This window comes from Chiloscyllium plagiosum, chromosome 16 (assembly GCF_004010195.1).
Source record: "Chiloscyllium plagiosum isolate BGI_BamShark_2017 chromosome 16, ASM401019v2, whole genome shotgun sequence".
NCBI lineage: Eukaryota > Metazoa > Chordata > Chondrichthyes > Orectolobiformes > Hemiscylliidae > Chiloscyllium > Chiloscyllium plagiosum.
This window is the reverse complement of record NC_057725.1, coordinates 69641832-69652757: the sequence shown is the minus strand read 5'-3', so window position 1 is coordinate 69652757 and position 10926 is coordinate 69641832. Positions and strand designations below refer to the sequence as shown.

Genomic DNA, 10926 nt, shown 5'->3' with positions numbered 1-10926 from the left:
CCTCCCCCAAGTCCCTCCTCCCTACCTTTTATCTTCGCCTGCTGGACGCACTTTCCTCATTCCTGAAGAAGGGCTTATGCCCGAAACGTCGATTCTCCTGTTCCCTGATGCTGCCTGACCTGTTGCGCTTTTCCAGCAACACATTTTCAGCTCTGATCTCCGGCATCTGCAGACCTCACTTTCTCCCATTGTAGTGTATATGTTGCACTGTTGTTGATACCTATAACCTGTTTGAAATGTGTATCTCTCTATCTCTCTCTGTACAGAGCGGATTCTAGGCCTGGTTGTGGGCTCTTGTCTTCTGTTAGTGCTCATTGTCCTGTGCATGAAGCTCCAGAGTCAAGACAAAGAACAAACTCTGGGCTACCAGAAACTTGCCTCCCACAGTGAAGAGAGAGAGAAAATGCTCCCAGTCTGAACAGGACAAGAAAGGCAACACAAGCAAGATTTAGAGCGATCCAAAGCCCATGGGGAAGGGACTGAAGGTTGCTTACTTCAAGTGAGCATTGATTGGTGTGATGAGCATGAGTTTTAACTCGCTTTTATGATCAAGGAGCTAACAAAAGTGTTTTTACTCCAAATTAAGCATTGATTTGAAAAACAGCTTAAGCCATGGAAAGGGGAAACTTGATAATTCTGTTCAAAGTCTTAGAATGAATCGAGTGTGATTTTAAGAAATTGCTAGCAGTGTGTGGCGTTTTTTTTTAAACACAGGCATTTTTTTTAAACATGCCAGAGATGACATGTCCACAGTCAGTTATTGTGACTGGGACACTAGATGACCTGATATCTCTGATACTGTCAGATACACAGGGTAACAGGCTGTTTCCACTGAGTCACCTGTTAAAGTTGTACGTGTAAGAAAGACCTGCATTTATAAAGTACCTTCACAGCTCCATTGTAACCAATGAAACACTTTTATTTTTGAAGTCCAACTAGTTTGTGCACTGCAAATCCCACAGACAGCACTGACTGAAATGACCAAGTTGTTTCTTTTTAGTAAAGAGTTGAAGTAAAGAGCGGCCCTGATTTTTCTTGAAAAAATGCCATGGGATTAATTGGACATTGTGCTCTTACCAGGGAGTTCTTTGAATAGGAACGGTCAGTTGTTGGGTTGTGAATCAGTGAAACTACAAGATGGTCTGTAGGTTGGGCTGGATTAGATTAGATTAGATTAGATTACTTACAGTGTGGAAACAGGCCCTTCGGCCCAACAAGTCCACACCGACCCACCGAAGCGTATACCACCCAGACCCATACTCCTACATTTACCCCATCATCTAACACTACGGACAATTTAGCATGGCCAATTCACCTGACCTGCACATTTTTGGATTGTGGGAGGAAACCGGAGCACCCGGAGGAAACCCACGCAGACACGGGGAGAATGTGCAAACTCCACACAGAGAATCGCCTGAGGTGGGAATTGAACCCAGATCTCTGGCGCTTTGAGGCAGCAGTGCTAACCACTGTGCCACCGTGCCGCCCACTTTTTTTTTGGCCCTTTGGCCCAACAAGTCCACACTGACCCGCCGAAGCGCAACCCACCCAGACCCATTCCCCTACATTTACCCCTTCACCTAACACTACGGGCAATTTAGCATGGCTAATTCACCTAACCTGCACATCTTTGGATTGGGGGACACGCGAGGTGAGATTAATGCAGTGGCTGGTTGGTGTGTTTTATTCTGTGTTATTTGGAGTCAGTGCTGGTTTTGTCAGTGGCAACAATGCCTTTTGCACAATTTATTCACCCTCTGACTTTTGCGAGTTTTGAGAAGATTTGTGCTTCAGGTTGAGGTATTCTGGATGTAGGTTTGCTCGCTGAGCTGGAAGGTTCGTTTTCAGACGTATTTATGTTTAGGTTTCCTTGGATTGGTGATGTCATTTCCTGTTGTAACAATTTCCTGTGGTGGTGCCCTTTCCTGTTCTTTTTCTCAAGGGGTGGTAAATGGGATCCAAGTCAAGGTGTTTGGTGATAGATTTCCGGTTGGAATACCATGCTTCTAGAAATTCTCGTGCGTGTCTCTGTTTGGCTTGTCCTAGGATGGATGTGTTGTCCCAGTTGAAGTGGTGTCCTTCCTCATCTGTATGTAAGGATACTAGTGAGAGAAAGTCATATTGTTTTGTGACTGGTTGATGTTCAAGTATCCTGGTGGCTAGTTTTTTTTGCCTGTTTGTCCAAGGTAATGTTTGTTACAGTTCTTGCACAGTATTTTGTAAATGACATTCGTTTTGCTTGTTGTCTGTATAGGGACTTTCAAGTTCATTAGCTGCTGTTTTAGTGTGTTGGTGGGTTTGTGGGCTGCCATGATGCCAAGAGATCTGAGTAGTCTGGCAGTCATTTCCGAGATGTCTTTGATGTAGTGGAGAGTGGCTGGGGTTTCTGGACGTGTTTTGTCTGCTTGTTTGGGTTTGTTGTTGAGAAATCAGTGGACTGTGTTCATTGGGTACCCGCTCCTTTTGAATACACTGTACGTGTGATTTTCCTCTGCTCTGCGTAGTTTGACTTGGATTTGAATCCCATTTACCACTCTCTGAGAAAAAGAACAGGAAATGACATCACCAACCCAAGGAAACCTAAACACATAAATAGAAAGCAGGCCATCAGTGCTTCATCTGGAGGCTCACTCAAGATGTTACCTAGTATGGTGATGAAACGTCTGAAAATGAACCTTCCAGCTCAGCGAGCAAACCTACATCCAGACCCTTTGACTTTTTTAAGGCAATTTAATTTCTGTCTTGTATTGGAGTCAATTAAAACTTGGCAGGAGATTGTTTGCTTGCTTTTTGCTTTGAAGCTGTGACAAACTAGTGCTTGTCCAGTGAGCTTTCCCGTAACCATGTGACTGAGGGACTGTGACCAAATATTGGAGAGGATCATGACAGTGGATTCTTCTAGTTTTATTCATCTAATCCAGTCTCGCAGAAACTCTGTCCTCTGAGTAGAACTCTAACTGCTGTTCAATTTGTTTCCTATGTACACAAGTCAGCCATTCACGGTGGGTTAGGACAGTACAGGCAAAGTTCACCTTGTGGTCATTTAACAGGTGCTTTGGCTCTAGGAGTTATGGAAGAATGCAGATAGTCCTTAGGTACTTGTTTTTGTAAACATCTCCACTTCATTTACTTAATTTGGTTCTAATTCAGAGAGCTGTACCATACTATTTGACAATAATTTGCAATAAGAAATCATTCAATGATATGGTTACAATTTCAGCAATTATGTTCTGTGCAATAAAGTTTCATTTTTTTTCTCCCCTGAACATCAGCTTAGTCTTATTCACAGCACTGATGGTACTTATAACACAATCCCAGCCTTTCCTTCATCCTCCCTGAATCCGACATCAGTTTGCTGTTGTCGTCATCGTCCCCCTCCTTGTCTTGCTCCTCCTCACATCCACTCTCCCACCATGTTGTCTCCTGTTCCCTCTCTTCTCTGTTGGGATTGCCCTCTGGAGCTCTGGCAATTGGACCGGAAACAATAATTCAAAGTATCAGTCACTGCCAGAATTTCATGATATTTGCAGTGAATTGGTAAATGATAACTCATTAGACATTTTACTTTATGTCCAGTTCTATCCCTCAGCCATTCCTTCCCCTTCCTCACCACTTGACTGCCAGCCTGCTCGAATCACTATTTCTTTTCTCGACGTTAAAATTATATTGTGTGGAAAATTTCAAAGCAGCTTTAAAGTTCAACTGTCACTTGCTGAAATATTTTCCCATTTTCTTCAATCTCTTAATTGCTCCTTCCTCTAATTCTCCCTCTTGTCCTTTTCCTTAAGAGTCTCTGAGTGAAAGGTTTCTTCAGTTCACTTTGAAAGACAAAGAAACCATGGGCCAGCACAATGGCTCAGTGGTTAGCTCTGCTACCTCACAAGGCAAGGGACCCAGGTTTGAATCTGGCCTCAGGCAACTGTCTGTGTGGAGTTTACACATTCTCCCCGTGCTCCGGTTTCCTCCCACAGTCCAAAGATGTGCAGGTCAGGGTGAATTGGCCGTGCTAAATTGCCCATAGTGTTAAGTCAGAGGGAAATGGGTAGGTTACTCTTTAGAGGGTCGGTCTGGACTGGTTGGGCTGAGGGGGCCTGTTTTCCACACTGTAGGGAATCTAATCTAATCAAAACAAATTAAGGCAGCATATAAAACAAAAAAGTAAACATTTTACAGGCATGTAATGATCCCAGCTTATGGACAAATCAGATCTCTGATTTCAGACTGAAACTAAAAAGCTTTTGTTTCCAAGTTATGGGATTTCCCTCAAGTCCCTTCAAAGATTTCAGCACTACATTGTTTATGTTGTTCACTAGTAAACTTTCAACTGCACAACAATGTGAACACATTCCCATTACTCCCCAGGAAGGCTCTTTCTAACACTGTTTTAAAATTAGTCACATGGCTTCAGGAATACAAGATAATTACTAAACCCATTCAGACATGCAGAAAATCAACAAAAAATCCCAAGAATTGCAGATGCTGGAAATCAAACAAAATCAGGAATTGCTGGAGAAGCTGAGCAGGCCAGGCAGCATCTGTGGAGAGAAAGCAGTGATAATGTTTCTGGTCCAGTGACCCTTCTTCAGAACACTGAGTTCTTCCAACAATTACAGAAAATTCACGTGTCACTAGTTCAAAATTCAAAAATCCAACATAAATGATATTAAAACATATATCAAATCAATACTGATGGGAACAGGAATACAACTGGATAATCCCACAGAAAATGATAGGGATATTTGTACCATTTCTGTATTTCACTGGTATTTTCTAGGGTGATAGAGCAAGGAGTCATGACATTAACATGAACAATGAGATGTATTGACGAAACTGAACAAATGTGGAGGATAAAACCCAGATCCAGATGGATTGCATCCATGGATTTTACAAGTGTAGAGCAGAGGCACAACTGGACAGTATTGAATAATTCATCTGGGAAAAGAATAGTGCCTGAGGACTGAAAAACATGATATAGCCCTTTATTAAAGAAGGAAGAGAGAACATATAGACCTGTCAGTTTAACAATGATGACTGGAAAAAAGAATGGAGTCTTTCCTAAAGGAAAGAAGATGAGAAATCTCAAAACAAGAAGTGTAAGGATGAATAATCAGTGTGGGTTTCAAAAAGGGAAATCAAGCATTCTTTTCAATTTTTTTTTGGGTGAGTGACCAAACATACTTGGATGGTATCTTTGAGGAGAAAGTGAGGACTGCAGATGCTGGAGATCAGAGCTGAAAATGTGTTGCTGGAAAAGCGCAGCAGGTCAGGCAGCATCCAGGGAACAGGAGAATCGACGTTTTGGGCATATGCCCTTCTTCAGGAATGGGCCATTCCTGAAGAAGGGCTTATGCCCGAAATGTCGATTCTCCTGTTCCCTGGATGCTGCCTGACCTGCTGCGCTTTTCCAGCAACACATTTTCAGCTCATACTTGGATGGTATGCAATAGTAGTAATTTATCTGATTATTGAGGGAGGGAGCCGGGAGTAAGCTATCTTCAGGATCGATTCAATCGAAACAAATATGTGTGATTAGTTTAAAAAAAACCTGATACCAGCCAACGAAAGATGGGCAGCAGGCAGGTGGCAGTTCCAGCTAACTATTGCAATTACAAAATTATAATGACGGGTCACTGAGATTTTTGGAAAATGAGCACTAAAAGACTGAAATACAGGTGGTTCTCCGATAACATGGTAGATGCATTCCTATATGACACAGTGCTGTAGAAATTCGCACAATATAACAAATGGGGCCTATGGAAAAAACAGGGTTCAGGCAAATCACCAAAAATTCCAGTAACAATAGAAACAAAAATAGTAGTTAGCCTAACACAAACAATACCACTGTCTTAAGTAAATCTTTATATCATATAGTGTAATGAAATAATTACAGTAAACTTAACAGTTTAGCACTGTAATAACTGACTACATCACATTACCTTTTATGAAGCTCTTCACCAGAAAGTGCATGAACTGACTGATCACGTGATGCTAAAGTGGAAGTCCACTCCTCCACTAGAAACTTGTTTGAACTAAAGTTCCTTCTAAATGTTGTGACAATACTGTGCCTTTAATAAGCTTGGTTTTTTTGGACAGGTCGTAAAATACACAAACTCCAAACAGTCTGAGTTGGATGGGTTTTAGGGCCAGTTTGCTTATAGCTAACATATACTGTCTCAGGCAAAAGGCTTTTGAGTTTAAACAAAAACACTTATACTATGAAAGCAGAGTGGCCAGTGCTCCCAGCTCAGCTTTTCCTCTGGTTTGGTTTGTTTTAGCACAGTAGTGTTTTTTTGAAGCTGCTGGACCCAAAGAAGCAGGTCCATGCTGGTACTCTCTCTCTGACCTGTCTCCTGTCAAACTGTGTTTGTTTGATTTTACCTTTTGTACCAAAGGGTATTTATGAGATTGTTGCAAGTATTGGAACAGCATCATTAAGTTGGGATGATCTGCTGGGTTTTCAGATAGGTTAAGTTATTCTGTTTTCTTTTCTTCATACTTCATTCGGTAATCTTGTAAATAAATTGTTTTATTTAAAACTACTTGGTTTGACCAACTGCATCCCTCCTGGAATATCCATGTTATACCTGCTTAAAACAACTAGCAAAGTTAGGGTCTGGGCCACCTTCTTGAAATGGTTTGAGGGATCTAGCCTGGTCCATAACAATGTAGATTACAATTCCCAGTTTCAGGCTAAGTTTCAAGGCATGCAGAGCTGATTTAGCTGAACACACTGAATTTGCACTTTGCAGACATAGGATCCTGAGGCTGGGTTTTGCTGCTCAAGTAGTGCCGGGGGTGGAATTGCATAATATAAAAAATAAGGTCCACAATTCACTAACTGAATTAGAGCCAAATCATGTGTAATGAATGGGTGTTATACGAGAACTACCTGTACTTATTTACCAGGATTACATATGGTCACATTTTGCCAGTCATTCTACATTTTGAGATCAACTTCCAATGAACTATTTAGCAGGATTATTGCTGAAATAAGACACATTTTGTTGAAGCTTTTTGTCTTGAAATCATCAGGAAATTTTGCAAGAATGCAAATTTAAGGGGAAAATCAACATTTATTCTACACAGCGGTTAGCATTGCTGCCTCACAGCGCCAGGGACCCAGGTTCAATTCCCGCCTCAGGCGACTGTCTGTGTGGAGTTTGCATGTTCCTCCCGTGCCTGTGTGGGTTTCCTCCGGGTGTTCCGGTTTCCTCCCACAGTCCAAAGATGTGCAGGTCAGGTGAATTGGCCATGCTAAATTGCCCGGAGTGATAGGTGAAGGGGTACATGTAGGGGAATGGGTCTGGGTGGGTTGTGCTTCGGCGGGTTGGTGTGGACTTGTTGGGCAGAAGGGCTTGTTTCCACACTGTAGGTAATCTAATCTAATCTAATGAGAGGATAATGCAGATGGATTGGGAAATTAGCTATTTTGCTCTTAATGGATTGTGTAGGAGTGGGCCTTATTTTGCTGCAACCTCAATTTGAAATTTATCTAACCGCTCTTATTTATATAGAATCTCTCTCCAAAATTTATGCTCTGTAACAAAAATCTAAGCGCTTAACCTATTAGTTTAAAATTCATCCACATAAAAGGTAAATACAATATTATAACAAATGTTTTGTCAAGAGAAAGTGAGAATTAAATGAAATGCCACAATCAAAATGGGCTTGTGTAGAAAGATTGTCACGAAACCTCTTACATTTAATTATGACTGTCTGTGATAAAAAGGAATTTTGAGAGGAAATATTTCTTTTATTTCAGGAGAGGTGTGAAAATGGTTTGTTATTATTAGGGAAATTGGAATTTTAAGTAGAGGTAAAATAAACTGTGGTTTTTGTTCAGTGATGGTAACTTGTTTGTAAAGAGGTAAGAAATTCATTAGACTAAAGACAGCAATTCCATGAAATCACATGATGCAAGTGCCTAACAGGATGGCGTTAATTGATCGTGTGCTTACAATACTGCATTTTACGGCATACAGAAAAAAAATGATCAGGCCCACTCATATTTTGAGTTTATTTCAGCAAATTAGGTCTTCAGTTCAAAGAGCAGTTTCATCCCAGCAAATGTTTGATATTTAGAAACTATAGACTTTGGAGAGGTGAGTTTGTAGACCTTCCAAACTGAGAGACGTCTCCTGGCTGTCAGAACAGAAAGAACAATCCAGACCCTTCAAATTGGAAAGAAAACTCGAAACCATCATAACTGGACAGAGTTTCTTACGTAAAAACTAATCATTCCCAGTGAAATAGCACTTGCATCTGTAAAGGATATTGCACATTTAACAAGGTTAAATTTTTCTTTTTGTCTGCTTCATAAAGACATTTCTAAATTGCCTCATGTATATAGATTAGATTAGATTACTTACAGTGTGGAAACAGGCCCTTCTACCCAACAAGTCCACACCGACCTGCCGAAGCGCAACCCACCCATACCCCTACATTTCCCCCTTACCTAACACTACGGGCAATTTAGCATGGTCAATTCACCTGACCTGCACATTTTTGGACTGTGGGAGGAAACCGGAGCACCCGGAGGAAACCCACGCAGACACAGGGAGAAAGTGCAAACTGCACACAGTCAGTCGCCTGAGGCAGGAATTGAACCCGGGTCTCTGGCGCTGTGAGGCAGCAGTGCTAACCACTGTGCCACCCACAAATAATATAGTTGTTTACTTTTTTGAGAAATAATGATATGTGCGATTAAAATCTTTAACTGTGGGTGCAGAAACAGGCCACTTGGAACTTCATGCCTAATCTGTACCTGAACTCTGCTAATTCACCATCACTCTCTTGATAACATCACCCAATAAAGGTCTAGTTGACATATGTATTAACAGCTTTTTTGTGAATTTGTTTGTTAAAGTCACTGAACACAGACACGCAATGTTAAAAACAATACTGTAACGTAACCTGTAAAACTTAAACTTGGGCTCTACCAACCAGGTTTCACTCTGGGTTCTGTCTTCGCTAGTATTACTTTCAGCTGGGGTCATAACAGTAGAACAGCTCTCCAGATGATGGCAGCACCTTATCAAGAACCACTCTAAACACAAAATAAGCAAACCTATGCCTTCCCTTTTTTAACATGCAAAATTAAAGTTATATGTCATTCTGACACTGCTTATGCAATAGACCCTTCAAAACCAGAATTTCTGTGCCCTAACTGCTCAAAAACCTGTTAATAGAGAACTAGCCTCTTCAGTCACTGATGACCAGGGCCAACCATCTTAGGGAGAAGCCCTCCCCAGAGCTTCACCTGCTATGAACCTGGCTCATTATCCTTTACTGATCGAACGTGAAATCCCCGGTTGGTGATTTTAGAATAAGAAGAGAATGTCTAATAGGCAGTATCTGTCCGACAGACAAATGTCCGCTAACGCTGACCTGGGATCAGACTGAAACCCCTGATTCTGTGTAACACTTTGTGGCTGGCAGAGAGATTGCCCTGACATTGAGAAGAATAAACACCAACAGCGTATGAGATGTATAAATCAGACATTATTAAAAGTTTATCTGTTGACCAGCAGCATAGTGCAATACATCAGATTTCACTGAATTACAACATTAGTGACATTACTACAATTGAATACAAAAATAAAAAAAACATGATACATTGCTTTCGCTTTACCCCTTTCTGGATATTTATCGCTGGCTGGGTTCAGCTGTCACACATTATCTTTGGAGCTGTGCCTCCGATAGGATCAGAAAATGGCACCAGCCAAACCTGTGACAATCTTCAAAGGCATTCAGGAAATGCAATCAAGTTTAAATGATTCAGCAATTGAAAAAGTCCTGATGGTGGCCAATACATAACTGGAATTAATTTCACAATTAATACTTCAATATTTTTGTCAACTTAAAAACAAACCCTGCTCCACGGAAAGCAGCAGGCAGAAAAGTGGCGAGAACAAAAACCTGGAGGGAAAGTTCAAATATCCAAAAGGTATGTCTTAAGAGACATCTTAAATGTATGGAGAGAGGTTGCAAATTTCCAGAGGTTGAGGGAGGAAATCTCAAGAGTTTAGACTAGAACAGTCAACAGTAAGACAAAGGGAGCTGGATAATTTAAGAAAAACCCTTGAGCTGGTAAAATAGTGTTGGGGCTTGTGGGACTGGATGAGATTAGCATGAAATGGGATTTTAGAACATAGAACATTACAGTGCAGTACAGACCCTTCGGACCTCGATGTTGCGTCGACCTGTCATACAAATCTGAAGCCCATCCCACCTACACTATTCCATGTACGTCCATATGCTTGTCCAATGACGACTCAAAGTTGGCAAATCTACTACCGTTGCAGGCAAAGCATTCCATACCCTTACTACTCTCTGAGTAAAGAAACTACCTCTGACATCTGTCCTATATCTATCACCCCTCAATTTAAAGCTATGCCCCCTCGTGCTCGCTGTCACCATACTTGGAAAAAGGCTCTCCCTGTCCACCCTATGTAACCCTCTGATTATCTTATATGTCTCTACCTCTCAACCTTCTTCTCTCTAACGAAAACAGCCTCAAGTCCCTCAGCCTTTCCTCGTAAGACCTCCCTCCATACCAGGCAATATCCTAGTAAATCTCCTCTGCACCCTTTCCAAAGCTTCCACATCCTTCTTATAATGCGGTGACCAGAAACGTACACAATACTTCAAGTGCAGCCGCACCAGAGTTTTGTACAGCTGCAGCATAACCTCATGGTTCCGGAACTCGATCCCTCCTCTATTAATAAAAGCTAAAACACTGTATGCCTTTTTAACAACCCTGTCAACCTGGGTGGCAACTTTCAAGGATCTGTGTACCTGGACACCGAGATCTCTCTGCTCATCTACACTACCAAGAATCTTACCATTAGCCCAGTATTTTGCATTCCGGTTACTCCGACCAAAGTGAATCACCTCACACTTGTCCGCATTAAACTCCATTTGCCA

The 10926-nt window shown here is 41.5% G+C and overlaps 2 protein-coding genes across 2 annotated transcripts in view; one reads left to right on the top strand and one right to left on the bottom strand.

Annotated features, from left to right (window-relative positions):
* The window catches only part of LOC122558004 (lysosomal acid phosphatase-like), a 45838-nt gene extending 44582 nt beyond the window's left edge, over positions 1 to 1256 (top strand). Inside the window, exon 11 of the mRNA XM_043706321.1 lies at positions 267 to 1256. Coding sequence (XP_043562256.1) covers positions 267 to 418 — 152 coding nt within the window. The 3' untranslated portion in view covers positions 419 to 1256. The remainder of the gene's footprint in view (positions 1 to 266) is intronic.
* acp2 (acid phosphatase 2, lysosomal) overlaps positions 1 to 10926 on the bottom strand; it is a 121056-nt gene that overhangs the window by 9809 nt on the left and 100321 nt on the right. The gene's annotated exons all lie outside the window — the stretch shown is intronic.